Source organism: Haplochromis burtoni, unplaced genomic scaffold, assembly GCF_018398535.1.
Source record: "Haplochromis burtoni strain Fernald_Lab_line unplaced genomic scaffold, NCSU_Asbu1 Contig_346, whole genome shotgun sequence".
NCBI lineage: Eukaryota > Metazoa > Chordata > Actinopteri > Cichliformes > Cichlidae > Haplochromis > Haplochromis burtoni.
This window is the reverse complement of record NW_024582707.1, coordinates 283,963-300,595: the sequence shown is the minus strand read 5'-3', so window position 1 is coordinate 300,595 and position 16,633 is coordinate 283,963. Positions and strand designations below refer to the sequence as shown.

At 39.0% G+C, this 16,633-nt stretch overlaps 1 protein-coding gene across 3 annotated transcripts in view; it reads left to right on the top strand.

The window, feature by feature from the left end:
- Nucleotides 1-16,633, top strand: part of LOC102291202 (cytoplasmic dynein 2 heavy chain 1) — a 136,882-nt gene that overhangs the window by 75,720 nt on the left and 44,529 nt on the right. For all 3 annotated transcript variants that reach the window (XM_014340241.2, XM_005942797.3, XM_014340242.2), the window contains 8 exons: nucleotides 3,252-3,386; nucleotides 4,306-4,449; nucleotides 7,475-7,564; nucleotides 10,690-10,755; nucleotides 10,868-10,918; nucleotides 10,999-11,052; nucleotides 11,329-11,460; nucleotides 12,906-12,978. In XM_014340241.2, the coding sequence (XP_014195727.1) occupies nucleotides 3,252-3,386; nucleotides 4,306-4,449; nucleotides 7,475-7,564; nucleotides 10,690-10,755; nucleotides 10,868-10,918; nucleotides 10,999-11,052; nucleotides 11,329-11,460; nucleotides 12,906-12,978 (745 nt within the window). The remainder of the gene's footprint in view (nucleotides 1-3,251; nucleotides 3,387-4,305; nucleotides 4,450-7,474; nucleotides 7,565-10,689; nucleotides 10,756-10,867; nucleotides 10,919-10,998; nucleotides 11,053-11,328; nucleotides 11,461-12,905; nucleotides 12,979-16,633) is intronic.

Below are 16,633 nucleotides of genomic sequence, written 5' to 3'. Positions count from 1 at the left end.
ACCCACTGTCGTTGTACCCCATGTACCACACCAAACCATCACTTTTGTTGTTCCAACAGTCTTGGAGGGATCCATCTAATGTGGGTTAGTGTCAGACCAATAGCGGTGGTTTTGTTTGTTAACTTCACCATTCACATTCAAGTTTGCCTCATCACTGAACAAAATCTTCTGCGTGAACTGAGGTTCCTGTTCCAATTTTTGTTTTGCCCATTCTGCAAATTCTGTGCGCCGATCTGGGTCATCCTCGTTGAGATGCTGCAGTAGCTGGAGTTTGTAAGGGTGCCATTTGTGAGTAGCTAATATCTGCCGAAGGTTCGACTAATTTCACTCTCCAGTGACATGCGACGAGTGCCACGCTGTGGGCTCTTGCTTTGATCCCCTCCTCACGTGTTAACCCCTTCGACATGTCAATCGCTGTGAACAAAGAAAAACTTGTCAATAACTCATGAAAGAATAAAGTTACGTTGAAACCAAGCACACCATTGTTTTTCTTGTGACATTACCAATAAGTTTGATGTGTCACATGGCCCTCTTCCTATTGAAAAAACAAAAGTTGTATCCAAGATGGCCGACTTCTAAATGGCCACCATGGTCACCACCCATCTTGAGGATTTTGCCCCCTCACATGAACTAATGTGCCACAAACAGGACTTTAATATCACCAACCATTCCCATGTTATTACGGTGTATCCATATAAATGGTCCACCCTGTACATAATGGAGTACAAAGCTATAGGTTGTTGAGTTCATAGTATTTGGATGTTGGCAAAAACATCCTCCTAGCTGTTCTGATATTTATAATTTATTTAGTTTGGCCATTGAATATTTCCTAAAAAAAAGAAGTAATATTTGAAAAAAAAATCACCCAAATAGAAGATAAAAGTCTACATTCAAATCATGTGTTGATTGCTTTGCACCAAATCTGCTTTGGTGGTGTGCAGAAGCAAATTCAGAATTATGTCAGAGCCCAAATACCTGCGGACCTGAATGTGGAGATGATGATTTCATGTTGGTGAAACCTCATTTTCTTCCAGTGTGAATGCTCAGTTTTCTCTGCACTGCAGATCTCGTTTTTGCTCCCACCCACTGATGAGGACTAAGCCTGAGGAGGGTATGGTAGACAAAATAGAACGGTGTGTACAGACTGAGCAGGAGGAGTTGCTGCTGTCGCGATCAGTTTCCCTCCCCTGAACGCTGACGCATATGTCTGATGGAGCACTTCATCATAACCAGAAGCTGTTATTGCTGAGTACTGAAGTTTAGTTCAATGAATCTGTGAAAATTGACTGACCAAATGGAAAACTTTGGATACAATGTATCCACTGGAGGGGCTGCTTTCTGATGATTTAGCCTCTGTAACTAGTGATATCTTAATCATCAGTAACTGGGCCAGTTATTCTGTATTCTGGTCATTGCAGACAAATATGAACACAACAATTACTGACAACACAGTGTGTTCATTTTGTTCTCAACACAGATAATTTAAATAGCTACAGCCAAAGCCCATTCAAACCTTCTTCTGTCCAACTACTTGAACTGCATAAAGACTAAAAACAGAAAACAAACCTTCTATCATCATCATCATCATCATCATCATCATCATCATCATCATCATCATCCCATCATAGTTTAAAAAACTGAAAATATCCATTGAGGAGAATGGGCAGTCTGCTTTGAGTTGACATAAAAGCAACAGTAACTCAAATAACTACTAGGCTGAATGCTCATCGCTCTTCTTCAACATTGCTAATTTGGCAGCATTATACCTGCTGCTTGTGTTAGATTTGTGCCTCACTGCTACACCATTTATTGAAATTGGCACAGGTACTCTATCCTGCAGGCATGTTTGGTCCCTCTAAGCCAGGAGGATGGCCATGACAGATGTCCACTGTGTCTTGGCATTGAATATCTCAGGCAGGCTCTGACAGATGATGTTTGCATCAACTCCAGCTGTATGCCATTAACTGAGAGGACCACGAGGCTGGCCTGGTTTGACAATACTTTACTGAGGCTGACTTGCCTTTTTCAGGGGTGTCTGCATGTAGCTCCCCTTTACCTACTCAACACCACAAGCTTGCTCAAGGCCATGCTGCTACTGAAAATATCTCGAGATGAAGCCCTCAGTCCCAATAAGCATTACTTGCGGCCACAGGTTAGAATCCCTGATAATCTCCTTACCACAAGTTATACTATAGCGACTTACATGGGGCATATTGGGAACTCTTCTTCCCATGTGGTTTCAGCTCTGTCCCAGACTCTCCACGCTGCTGTGGCTGATGTCTTGACAGTGGTACCACAAAGCTCAAATCACCTAATCCTGGTTTCTAGAACATGACAGTGTACTGAAATGGCCTCCACAGTCACCAGATCACATTACAAGAGAGCACGTTGATGTGGTGGAACAGGAGATTCAATGAGCAACCATCAAATCTACAGCAACTGTTTGATGCTGTCACGTCACATGGATCAAAATCTCAGATGAATGGTTTCAGCAGCTTGTTGAATCTGTCCCATGTGGTGTACCTAATAAAGTGGCTAGAGTGTGTTCATAAAGACTGCTGGTTTAAGAAGATGTAGCCATAAGAAGGGGTGAGCATTGTGTGGACATGTCATTTTACACATATTGTAATGACAGTATAGAGCAAAACATCAAATTCTTCCTGGCCAAGTGCTTCATTCCAATGAAGATTCCTTCATTTCTTTACTTTCACACAACAGCTGAACAAAAGCTTCATGCATACAGTATACAGTCAGAGAAACGTGCACACATCAGCGATGGACATTGTGGAATTCACCCTAATGATCTTTTTTTTTTGTCTAAGGGAAATCTGTTCTCACACACACACACACACACACACACACACACACACACACACACACACGGATACCAAGATGTCAGTGCTTCAGTGGTACTAGACATATAATTATTCTTGAATTGTAGGAGCATATTTGACTTGACATTTCCATGCTCTGCTGCTTTCTCATCTATTGTATTTGAATTTATTTGAATACATTTTATCACTTGGTTTCAGAGAATAGATTCCACAGGATTTAGTGGAAGACTCTTGACACCCAATGAATGCTTAAATACAACAAAATAAATAAAAACCCCACATGATGCAAACAACTTGTCTTTTCCTTGCAACTTTTATCAGATCAAAGATTTTATCCAATTGAACTCTCTCTACGTAATTTAAATTTCTCCTTATTTCCTGCTGATCTTTTGCAACTTGTCCTTTTTTGGTTGTCAGACCTTGGCTACAGCTCAGGGGAATATTCTGGAGAACAGGGAGCTAATAGACAGCCTAAACCAGACCAAAGCAAGCAGCGCCCTAATCCAGGAGTCACTACTGGAATCACATAGGCTGCAGGCTTCCTTGGACCAGGTATTTCAACCACACACACACACACAACCCATGAAAATCCTATATACTAAATACATTTTTGGGGTTCAGTTTTAAAAGGAGTAACACTTTGGGAATCAACATTATGATTTATGTTGGCCTTCTACACGGATGTCATACCTTGATGTTTGTGAGGCAAACTCTGACTCTTCATAGTTCAAATGGCTGTAAGTGAAAATCGAAAAGACTGTAACTTCTAATCTTTGACAGATGACTCCTGAAAGCTTCACTAGCTGAGATATGTTCTACTTTCCAATAAATGATTTGAGACCCTGTAAAACAGTTGCTAATTAATTATTAAAACAAGATATTTAGGTAGATGTAACATGCTGTCAATTTCACAGAATGTGTACCTAAACAAGTAAGCCAAATGTATATTAAATGTAATAAAATGAGCAATATAATGCTGCAGGCATCGGACTGCACATATGTAAAAGTGTAGGCACATTGTAAATGCATTATATACTCATCCTCTAGGGTGCAGTGTTATACCAGAACTGATTTTGCACTTTACTCTTTTTTTTTTTTTTTTATGTGTGTGTGTATTTTATTATTTCTCCCCGGGGCCCATGCACCTCTTTTTTCTCTCACAGCTCCTTTCTCATTACAAGTCATTGAGTCCATCCTAATTTATCCCTCTATTCTTCCATTTTGATTGAAATAAACACTTGTAATTGCTTTTCCGCGCATGTTATGTTTTCTGCATATCAGTGCAATTTTCTGTCTTCATCCATCCATCTGTTGTAACTCCACAACATATGTGGTCCTTCTTTCACTGTTTCCTTGTTTTGTCCCTTATTTCTTTTTGACATTGTTTTCTCTCTCTCTCTCTCTCTCTCTCTCTCTCTCTCTCTCTCTCTCTCTCTCTCTCTCTTTCTGTTTTTCTTTGCTTTTACTTTAGGAACGGGATGCCTACCTGCCTCTTGCAGAGAGTGCTAGCAAGATGTATTTTGTTATCACAGACCTGTCAAAGATCAACAACATGTACCGCTTCAGCCTCGCCTCTTTTCTGCGCCTCTTCCAAAGAGCTCTTCAGGCCAAGAAGGTAACTAAATACTTTTAGCTCTAACTTTAGCTAACTTTAGCTCTAACCCTTTATTGTTACTGCACAGTCATACTTTGTACAATAGTACAATGGAATTGGAGTACTGTCCCACACTGGCGGTAAAAGAAATACAAGCAGATCACCATACATAAATAATACAATACAACAAATAAAAAATATGTATACAGAAATGTATACAATGCAGCAAGAAATTCCTCACAGCTCTTACAGTACTCACTCATGTTTTAAGACACTTTTAATAATTGTGTTTAATAAACTCTTGAGGTGAAATCAGCATCAACAAAACATCTCCTTGTGACTAAACAAAAATTTGTTCAACGGATTAAAAAAAGGTTAATACGCACACTTCCAAATAGTCTCACAATCAGGGCATAAAATTAAACTGTTTAAAATAACAGTTGACTGTTTTCAGTGTGTGTTCATGTGTTTTCAGTCGTGGCATTGTGTATTATTGGATATATGGACAATCCGTGGCTTTTTATTAATATACCAGCTAATTGATGCTTAGGCAGTTTAGTGTAGTTGATGTTTCAGTGGAGATGGACCATGTGTGTATGGATGAAATAGTATAAGTTCAGCTTCAAAGAATAGCTTTGGACATTTTGGATAATGCATTTATTTAATTTCTGGCAAAGAGTTGAGTGAGAAAGTTGACACCTCCTCTTTTCTGTCAACTAAATATGAAACTATCACCAACAGCTCATCAGCTTAGCTTAACATAGAGACTGGAAACTGTCCTAGCCCGACTCTGTCCAGCAGTAAAAAAAACAAACAAAAAAACCCCTCTAAACTGCTTGCTAATTAACAAGTTTTTTTAACAGAGGGTCTCTGTGGTTGCCTGGCAACTGCTCATACACAATAGATATATATGCACACAGCTATTGGGCAGAGCTATGCACAATGCTAGCTCTGTTCAAGCGATAGCCTAAACCTCTAAATTAGCAAAGTGGCCTGGGAAGAAACTTAGAAGGAAATTTTAAAAAAGCCTGTTCACTTTTTTCCAATATATAATAACAGTTCTGCTCAGTGCATTGTGTGCTCTGACCAGATAGTTCTGCTTCTTTCTTCAGTTGGCCTTGTACCTTTTGACTAGTCAGCCTCATACGTTGCCCAGGCGGTTGTTGGGCAAGTCTAATGACGTAACAACCACTAAGAGCAGAGCAACTCTTCGATTGTTCTGATTAGGCACGCACCCTCAAAGATGGAAAAAAAAAAAAAAGCGTCGTATCATTACAGATCTTCTGGGAAAGGCTGGTTCTGTGACATAGAAATTCATTTACAAACTGTTATCGGGAAAGAGACTATACGGGAAGGTCTAATTTTCTTAATTTCCATCACAGCTCGATTTACATTGATGGTAAAAAAAAGTGGTACTTATGTAATGCATTTCTACTCAGTTGAGCACTCAAAGCACTTTCTTACTGCAAGTCTCATTGACCCAATCACACACACATTCATACAGTGCTTTTATCTACGCTTTGTAGTATTTACACACATCAGAGGGCAACTTGGGGTTCAGTAATTTGCCCAAAGGCACCAATCAGACTGGAGGACTCTCGGATCCATCCACTGTTCATCTGATAGGTAGACCCCCCAGTGTTTCATACATTAAAAAAAAAACTGCTTTGCAAACTTATTCACAATAATATAAACTGCTGTTTTTGGCATGTCCAGAGTAAAGCAGTTTTGCTACTGCTTATTTTTTTAATACATTTATTGCTCATCAGTACAAGCATGAGTGCAAGACAATATGTTTACACTGAAGCAGACTGCAAAAGATATATGGTGTCTGTAGTTGTTTCAGAATATTTTGTCTAGCTCAGTTTAGTTTTGATAAATTCAGCTTAATTTACTTAGTTACATTTTTTGAAGGATCATTTTTGTGTTCTTCTGCAACTGAGTATTTTAGTCTGACCTGTACAGCTGGAGCACATCGTGCATGTATCACACTGCTGTTTCCCATCTGAGCCCTAAGCACTGTCTGATAACCAGAGTGCACACATGCATGTGCACACACATACACACCAGCACACATAGAGTGGGTTGAGAGACTGAACACTAACTCTCCCAAATCCTGTGTGGGTTGTTAGAGCCCGTGCTGCCATCCAAGAATGTCACCAGGCAGCAGCTGGTCACTACTCTTACATGTTTCTACGTATGAGTGTGTATGTTGTCTTACAGTCAGCAGTATAGTCAGAATAGTGCACTGATTCATGGACTCTCTATCTTTGCATCCATTGGTTTGTGTGTTGAATAAGCAAGTTTAATTTGCCACAAAGTGCAGATGGCTTCTGAAATCTAACAAGATAATTTTGCCCTCTCATGGCTGACATACACACTTCTCTGTTTGCCTACATACATAGATTCACACAGTCACACTTTAACAAGCATACCCATGTGGAAAAGAAACAGGAAAGACTTGTGTTATATTTTTAAAAAAGAGTTTTTTTCAAATATAACTATATAACAGAAAAAAAAATGTCACCCACACCTTGAGTGGAAGCAGGTTACGAAGCCTAGATTAGCTTTTGCAAAGGTTTAAAACAGCAGAAATTCAGATAGGAGAGGCAGAAGGACACATACATGGAAAGAAAAACAGATGGGGCAGAGAATAAGGCTGGATTTTTTTTTTTATTATTTATTTATTTGTACTATTTCCATTTGTTTCTTTTGTGTCTTTCTCTATATGTGTTATTATCATGGTGTAATTGCTGCGCATGCACTCCAGAATAGCCTTGAGACAATTGGGTTCCTCTGATATGACAGAAAAAAAGAACACACTAAAATAAAAATGCTGTTTTCAATTATTCTACTTTTGGTAGTACATCTAGGACACAGTTATTTATTATAAAATACAGTTACAGACACTTTTCCTGCTTGGTATTAATAAAAACTTACTTTGTGACACGACATCCTTTTGTAACATGAGTTTGTCCTATTTAATGTCCAGTGTCTTCTTCTTCAGCTCATTTATGTCTGTGTGTTTGTTTGTTTTACATTTTAGGAAGAAGAGAATACTGATGCCAGGATTGCGGCATTAGGAGCCAACTTGAAGAATATGGTTTATGAGTATGTCTGTCGGTCTCTTTTCAAGGTAAAGCACATATTTATACAGAACTACAAAGCAAACGTTGTTTGGATAATTTATTTGGGTAATTTTGGTGATTTGTATGTTATCAGTGGGTAATATATAAAACAAATGGACATGGTCATGTGGGCTGTGGCATTTAAATGATGCTCTGTTGGTACTAAGGTGTTAAAATACTAAAATTAATTAATTAATATATTATGATGCCATTTGACCTCCTTTAGCTATTTAATATTTTCATGGTTTTTACAAAATATGCTCAAAGAAGATGGATGGATAGATAGACAGCTAACAGGTGGTCATCAAATATTAAATATATATTGTGTGATGACTTGCTTAGTTTTTTTACTTACTGATATCTAGTTAAATTCCACTGTAGAATGAATTGACTTTATGAACAGATTATGAATGTGGGTTTGTATTCTAGTTCTATTATTCTGAATGTGAGAATTTAGATACATCTCTTGAGTTGGACAAGGCACTAGTTTCACTTGTAGTAGCATATATGACATATAGTCAAGGTTTTACAGTCTACCCGGGGTCTTTACCTGCTACTATTCTAGTATATACTATACTAGTAAGAGACTTTTATGGTTTTAGACTCTTTCAGCTTCATTTCTTTCTGACTCAGAGCACACACTACAAAAACATGTATACACACAGATTGACACATGCACACAGAAATGTGGCACATTTTTGTGCTTTGTGTAATCAGTCATTTTACTCTTCAACTTTGTGTGTGCGCAGCTGTACAGTATCCACTGCTGCAGCACTTCAGTAGACGGGCTTGAACTTTGCAGCTTGGGGTAAATCACTTAGACATGGATGAAGAGATGAAGCATAGAGAGGGTTGGACAGAGGTCATGGCTGTTTAGATGTCTGGTCTAAACCTGAAAAATTAACTTTGCTACACGTCATGCTGGGTCTTCATCTGGTTGGTAAAAGTACAGAATATAGTAGGTGACAAGCAGAGATGTGTTAGGAAGGTTTTTGAAGATGTGGACTATGTAAAAATGCTTCATTTTCTTTTTTGATTTATTTAGGTTATTTACAGGTGGGGCATGTGGATGTGTTGTGTCTAACAAAACACTTGCATCTGATACAAAACAAAGTGAAACTCAGTCACAATAGTCCTGTAATTACCAGGAAGCTCTCAGGAAAGTAAACCTGTGATATCCTGTCATATCTTGGTGGGGACATGTAATTGATATAATGCTTTCCCTAGCCGCTTCCCCTAACCCTTGGCCCTTAACCATAACCTAATTGCTTTTTGTCCCTATAAGGGCTGTTGGTCCCGATAAAAATAGTAACATTTCAATTTTTGGTCCCCACAAAGATATGTAAACATGGTACACAGATACACACACACACACATACCAGGCTCTGGTTACCTAGGTAACATTCTAATTTATTTACAACCTGTCAAATATCAACTAAGATTATCCTTCATGCTGCTCTCTTACTGGTAGTCGCTTCAATCTCTCACCTCAAAGTTAAGAAAAGTTTACTTTGTGTTGCTCAGTGCTGTCCATAGGTCACAATGCATTTCTATTGTCTCTGGTTGCCACTGCCAGCCACTTCCTGTGTGGATGCCCCTTTGGGAGCGACAAGTGAATAAATAACAACTACTTGGTCCTGACAAAACAAAGCGCTGTATAATATAATTTCTTCACTATAACTCTGGTTTTGTTGCCAGTGGTGCTTAGTTTATGGGGCGATCGTGGCTCAAGAATTGGGAGTTCGTCTTGTAATCGAAAGGTTGCCGGTTCGAGCCCCGGCTCGGACAGTCTTGGTCGTTGTGTCCTTGGGCAAGACACTTCACCTGTTGCCTACTGGTGGTGCTCTTCCTCTGTCCAACCCTCAGAGGGCCCGGTGGCGCCAGTGTCCGGCAGCCTTGCCTCTGTCAGTACGCCCCAGGGTGGCTGTGGCTGCAATGTAGCTTGCCATCACCAGTGTGTGTGAATGGGTGGATGACTGGATGTGTAAAGCGCTTTGGGGTCCTTGGACTAATAAAGTGCTATACAAATACAGGCCATTTACTATTTAGTTTAAAATGCACCCAAATTAATTTATAAATAGATTCTGGAGCCCTGTGTGCACCTCCTCTTTTGCTACCATGCGTTAGATAATCATCCAATAAATACACCCAAATGATGAATAGCTGTTCTCTGACAGACTACAATCTTTGCATCTGATAGCAGTGACATCAGCTTCTATGAATAACCCGGCTGAATTGATTAACACATTTAACCTCTTTTTGCCCACTTTATAGAGCATTGAGACTTATTACGGACAAGCATGCTAATTCTAATGTGGTTGCCCTTGCCAGCTGTTAAGTGCATGAAATTAGATTAACATAAATATGTGTGGCGGTCACAGAAGCAATGTGGGTGTATTCCACTGTGAATGTTATTAGGTGCATTGTGTGTTTGTTTATTAAGTACTGTGATACTGTTACATGCAAATGATGAGAATTCAGTAGAATCAATAGATTTATATAATGCCAGTTATGGGCCATTTATACCACCACAGACGTAAGATGTGAGCTATATTAGAAAGTCGTGACTCATTGAAGTCTTACATCAAGCATGTTCGAAATGAAAGAACTTCTTGAGAGTTACTGGTGCAACTAAGTTACTATAATTACTTTGTTTCAAACTGGTTTATTTTTTTTTATTTTACATGTATTTTTACTATTTGCCTTTATGTACGTACAGAATATATTTCAGTGTTATTTTTTCACTTTTATCATAGGGGGCTTTAAACTTGTTAAAAATAGTCCTATTTTACTTTAAAAGAAGGTGATTGTGCATCCTTCATCTAGTGTGTACTACAGTGGCATGAAAAAGCATTCGCCCCCTTCCTGATTTCATATTTAAAATTTAAATATTAGACAAAAATAACACAAGGGGGAACTTGAAACTTGAAACCTGAAAAATAACAATTTGTACTTTGAAGGCTCATTTCGTCGGTTTTGAAGCATTTGGCTGAATCTGAGCAGAAAGTATAGCCCTGTACATGTCAGAACTCAACTTTTATCACTAGTGATAAATAACCCCTTTTTTTTCCACCCTTTCTCTCTCTCTCTTTCTCTCCTTTTCTATCACTTCCTTTCATTACATCTGTGGCAGGCTGACCAGTTGATGTTTGCTATACACTTTGTGAAAGGCATGTACCCCGAACTCTTCCTCGAGAACGTGAGTCATTTTGTTTGTTCATTTTTAGGATTTTATTACCTATTCCAATGACAATCGATTGCTATGCTTTTTAGCTTTAATGTGTTAATCTGAACTCTTCTGCTTGTTGTAGGAATGGGATGTCTTTACTGGGTTCATCGTAGGAGAAATGTTTAAGAAAGAGGTAAGAATTAAACTTTTTCTTGTAACAACAAGAAGACACCATATTTTTCTGTCTCTCTAACGTCTCCCCTGTCTTGGTAGGAGTTCCCTTCTTGGATTGATCAGGAGAGGCACGGAGCAGTGGCCATTTTAAAAGTAAATACACTGATATTGAAAATAGCAAACAAAGCATACATGCTCAGCTCGGATAGAAATGGATTTTCTTTTAAAAGTTCCATGTTAACATCATCTACCGTCTGCCGCAATATGCAGCACAGACATAACAGTAGAATATTGCCTCCTGACATGAAAAATGCATTTTTAAAGGTGTTTAAATAGATTGCCAGTGAACCAGTCCTTACCAAGCTAAAGATTGGATCTATTCATCTTACATCTCTCACCCTTTTAACTTTTGCCCCCTCTCTTTTGCAGGCTACGTTCCCGGCTCTCTACCAGACCCTCTGTTTAAGTGACTCAGATCTTTGGCTGTCCTTCTTGCAGAGCTCGCACTGTGAACAAGAAATCCCATCTTCCATTGCCAAGAAGATTACTCCCTTCCAACAGGTCAGCTTTCAATCAACTTCTTTAGCTGTGAGCCACAGAATCATTGAACACCCGCATTTGTTGGTTCAAGATGAACCTTTCAGCATAGGTCACTCCTGTTTCTGCTTAGAAACTGATTGCTGTTACAACAACAGACAGCCTGCTATTTTAAACATTTTTATTTACCCTCCAGATATAATTTTTATCTACTTCTTCTTATTTTGATAGTTATTATCATAATTACAAATATTAAATATATATTGTGTGATGACTTGCTTAGTTTTTTTACTTACTGATAATATGTACAAATACATAATATTATGGTACAGAAGTTATGTATATGTATATTAACTTGGCTATAGATGTAATTGTTTGTGTAATCGATTTTTGCTTTTGCATACATACAGTACATTTAAGATCTAGGTTACATAAACCTAGGACCCCAGAAAAATGTGTATTAGGTTGGCAGGTTTTTATTGAAGGTTGCTGACTGTCAACAAATGTCACAAAGTGATTGCTACACCAAAAGCTGCCTTGTGATTGCTTTGGTCACTAGCAGATTGCCGAGCTCTCCCATAGTTTGCATGAAAAATGCTGACTTGTCTGTAAACACTTGCCAAATGCCAGTTGATCACCAGAAAACTAAAAAAGGCCAGTGGGAACTTCAAAGTAAAAGGTGTGATTCACTGCTAAAACCAACATGTTTTAACAGATACAGCTATTACTGTGAAGGCAAATAGTTTCCATTTCGAGCTTGCGACACACTTTTCACAATTTAACTGTTACTTGAATATAGTTGCTGAGCACTTGCAGACAAGTTGCGATCTTGCATGCAAACTACAGGCAACTTCCAGCACCAATCACAGGGAAATGTTCAGTGCAGCACCTTTATACCTTTTTATGACCAATTTCCCTTTGCAACTACCCAAAACCTCAGACAACCGCTCACCAACCAGTTGGGGAATACAAATTACTCCTTGGAACCAGTGGCTGCCAGCAGGTTGCCAACCCTCTCTGGGCCTGTGTGACTGTAGCCAAAGTGATTGGGCAGCTTCAGATGAGGACCTCGCCCTCTAATTTCTTTTAGTATAATAAAAAAATTCTTCAATCTTTCTTTTTTTAATCCATGGTCAAATAGAAAGAAAAAAAACACCATTCCCCACCTGGTTCCAGATTGAATAAAAAATTACCCATTCTCAAGACAAAGAAAGACACTAGAAGCCACTTATCTGTAAAGTCAAATACATGCATTACATGCAGGTGACATACTCGTTTGCATATATATTTCATTCTAAAATATATTAAAAAGAAGATCTCAAACCCTCACCCTGTGAGTCAGACTGCAGATCTATGAATAATTTAGGGAATTACTTTTTAATACCTGACTCTTTGGAATATGTCGCATACTGCTTTGACATAAGGTTTTTGTTTTATCGGTTTGTGGGGATTTTTGTGTTTTTTTCCAGCTGTTATTGGTTCAGGCTGTCAGACCAGACCGGCTGCAGAGTGCCATGACTTGTTTTGCATCTCAAACCCTAGGTAAGTGTTTCAGATTACTACTGTGTGTTCTTTTCATATTTGCTGTGCACCTGAATATACATAAAAAATAGGTTCCCAGTTAAAAACAACAAATTCACAGTGTCTTTCATCTTTAGTGATGCTTACAAGATTTCTTTTTTGCCCTAATTAGTCAGACCAAGATCATTAAAATAAATACACCAACACTCTTTATTCTCTTCTTATGCAAAATATAATGCAGATGTTGAAAGTAAACAAACCAAAATGTGACTGAAATGATAAACTGAAGCACATTGAAATTTATTGTGATTGCTGTGAATAATGAGATATAAACATATGAAGATGTCCTCTTTTATTCCTTTCAGTAAAGTATTTTTCTGCTTTCACTCCACTATATAGAAAGGTGCTTTGTTTTTCAAGTGCACCTTCTGCTTTCACACTCTACTCAAACAAAATATTCTCAGACAAGGCTTTTATTCAGGACTTCTAAGCCGTATTTTCCCACTTGTCATCAATGGTGTGATTTTTATATTTTTTCACAATAGTCCTTCGCATCCTCTCTTTATTTGTCTTTCATCATTGCAAGAATGTCACTGTCCTTAAGTAAATGCCACACACACATGCACACATGCACACAAATCTCTGTCTGTGCTCTTTTTTCATCTCTCTCTCTCCTACTGACACAGACTCATCCAAAATATCTTTGTAACTCTTGTTTTGCGTCATGTTTTCTAACACGAGGATAGCCAATACCTTAGTTTCAGACCAAAGCGTCAGCCAAAACAACCAAAACTATACTTGAATTCTCTGTTTGACCTGTGAAACCACACAGTGAAAATATTGCACTTAAGCAGTGTGATCTCTGGGTACAGCTTTGCTCGCTCTTTGAGGAATTCACTAGATTGTTGAATTTAAGGTCAGAGTTATGCACTGTCCTTGCGCTTATCTGTCAAAGTTTCCATTGATGACCCCCGTGTCAAGTCTGAAGCACTCGTCCCTGTAGTTTGCTTTCTTAACCAAATATCTGTCATAACAGAATGTCTGCTTGGTTGTGCAAATATTTCCAAGTCACCTTTGCACCGGTGCATTAAACTATCAAGGAATGGATGTGGACCCCTGTGGGTTTTCCATTTTCTGGCATTGTTGTTAATTGCAGATAAAAATTTTACACTGACAATAAAATCATTTGAATTCATTTCATTTTGTTGTCAGTTCCATATGATCAGAATGCAGTGAATGTCAAACATTTCCAAAATAATTTCCTAACTGAAATGTATACTCATTTGCCACTTTGTTAGGTACACCTATTAAGCTCTAATCAGTCAATCATATGGCAGCAATTTGCATTTAGGCAAATTGCTGTATGATCACGACGACCTGCTGAAGTTTAAACTGGTCATCAAAATTGTGAGATCCAGGCCTTGAAGGTAGAGGTCAGACTTGAATGGCAAGATTGCTACAAGCTAAAGGAAACCAACAGTAATTCAGATGACCACTTGCTGCAACCAGGTTATGCAGTAGAACATCACTGAATGCATAACACATCAGTCCTTGATGCAGATGGACTAGAATAACAGAAGACCACACTGCGTACCACTCCTGTCAGCTAAGACCTGCAAACTGAGGCTGCAATTTTCACAGGATCCCTTAAATTGGACAGAAGAAGATTGGAAAACCCTGCTGGTCTGAGTAGATTTGATTTCTGCTGCGTTATTCGGATGTAGGACCAGTAATCAATATGAAAGCATGGATGCATCCTGCCTTAAATCGGCAAGCTGGTGGTGTAATGGTGTGGGAAATATTTTCTTGGAAAACTTTGGGCCTCTTACTAATTGACTAATTGAGTATTGTTGCTGACCACAGCCATCCCATTATGACCACATTGTTCCCATCTTCTGATGGTTTCTTTCAACAGCTCAAATAATCTCAAACTGCTTTCTTTGAAATGTAGTGGAACGGCAGATTCTCATCATGGATGAGCAGCTGGCAAATCTACAGCAACTATGTGACCAAATTCTCAAAAGAATGTTGTTAAATCTTTGCCATTAATAATTAAGGCAGTTCTGAAGGCAATACTTGCAAAGTGTACCTAATAAAGGGTCCGGTGTGTGTATGTATTTTCCATGGAAAATACATACACACACCGGACCGGACACACACCGGACCGGACACACCACTAAGACAGAGAGATGCATCTCTCTGTCTTAGTGGTGTTATTTTCTGTTGTGGACTGAGCTTATTTCTCAAACACAAGTATCACATCTGTGTATCTATTTTTATACATAGGTAGACTTTTAAAAAAAATCACTATACAGAGATCATCTGCACAATCCTTACACGCGCAGTAACCCACTGATAACAGTGTACTGCGTGTACAATGGATGAGGTGGATAATAGTGCATGTATATTTGAAAGAGCTTGAGCGACAGACAGATGAAAAAGAAACAGAAGAGAAGAAGATTTTGTGTCTATGTGTATGTGTTTTTGGCAGTAAATCAGTATGCTAATGAGGCATGGTCTGTAATCCTCTTACAGCTAATCTCACTCAATCCCTCCAGTCCAGGCCTGGGCACTGCTCTCACACACCCAGGCATGCCTGAGTGAATACAACAGACACACACACATAGAGACTCGGTGCTTGCTCATACAACTTCTCAAAACACACAAAACCTCTTTCACAAAAATAGTGACTTTGACAGAAAGATAATGAAATTTTTATAGAAAGACTTGAATGCTCATAATGCCAAGGATTGTATGTGAGCACCGTTCTTTCACAGTCGCTCAGTGTTTCCTCAACAGCACTGTTTGAACCACAGAGAGACCAGTACTGTCCTTTTCCAGGCTCATCTTAGCCCTGTTTTTTGATAGCATGTTGTAAAGGCCAAGGTGAACTTTGCTATTCAGACGGAGGATGCTGGTCTGCAGCATGAATACTGATTACCTGCGCACGTCAAAGGTAGTTGTGTATGTAATTGTGCAGGCCCACGTTCTGCCAATTCTCCCTTACTTTGCAGAGAGACATCACAAGCCATGTGGTCGGAGAACTGTTTTTCTTAGTGTTGCCATAGCGATGCGGCAAAAGGTCACTCGGCGATGTTCTCCACTAAGACCTTGTGTATGTGCATGCATGTGTACTTCAGTGCAGCAGATTGCATTTGGCAGCAGACACCAAAAGAATGTTCAGGATGGGGCAGCTGCGCCAACCAGAGAAGACAGCACTGTGCGTGTGTGTGTGTCTGTTTGTGTGCGCACGCTCGTATCTGAAAGCAATATCTGCTGATACTTGCACAAAAAAACATCACAGAGGAATTTCTAACACAGCCACTCGTGCTCGGCGTGCCTGGATCGTTGCATGTGTGTCACTATTAACCCATATCTGATATATGATTCAATATATTACAGCGGGATTAGAGTTTAAGTATTCTCAATAAGGGGTTGCACACCACACGCACACACACACACTGATATAGTAAGAGCTTGGCTTCTCAACACCAGGGGGCTGAAAAGGTGTTCTTCTCTGTGTGGTGAATTCTGCTGCATACCTAGTACTCAATATGCATAGCACATCACCCTCCTAAACTTTCTCTCTCTGTCTTTCATAGTGTCTTCCTCTTATTCCCCATCTCCCTTTCTCCATTACCTCCTTCTTTCCACTTTCCCTCATCCTTCCCTTTTT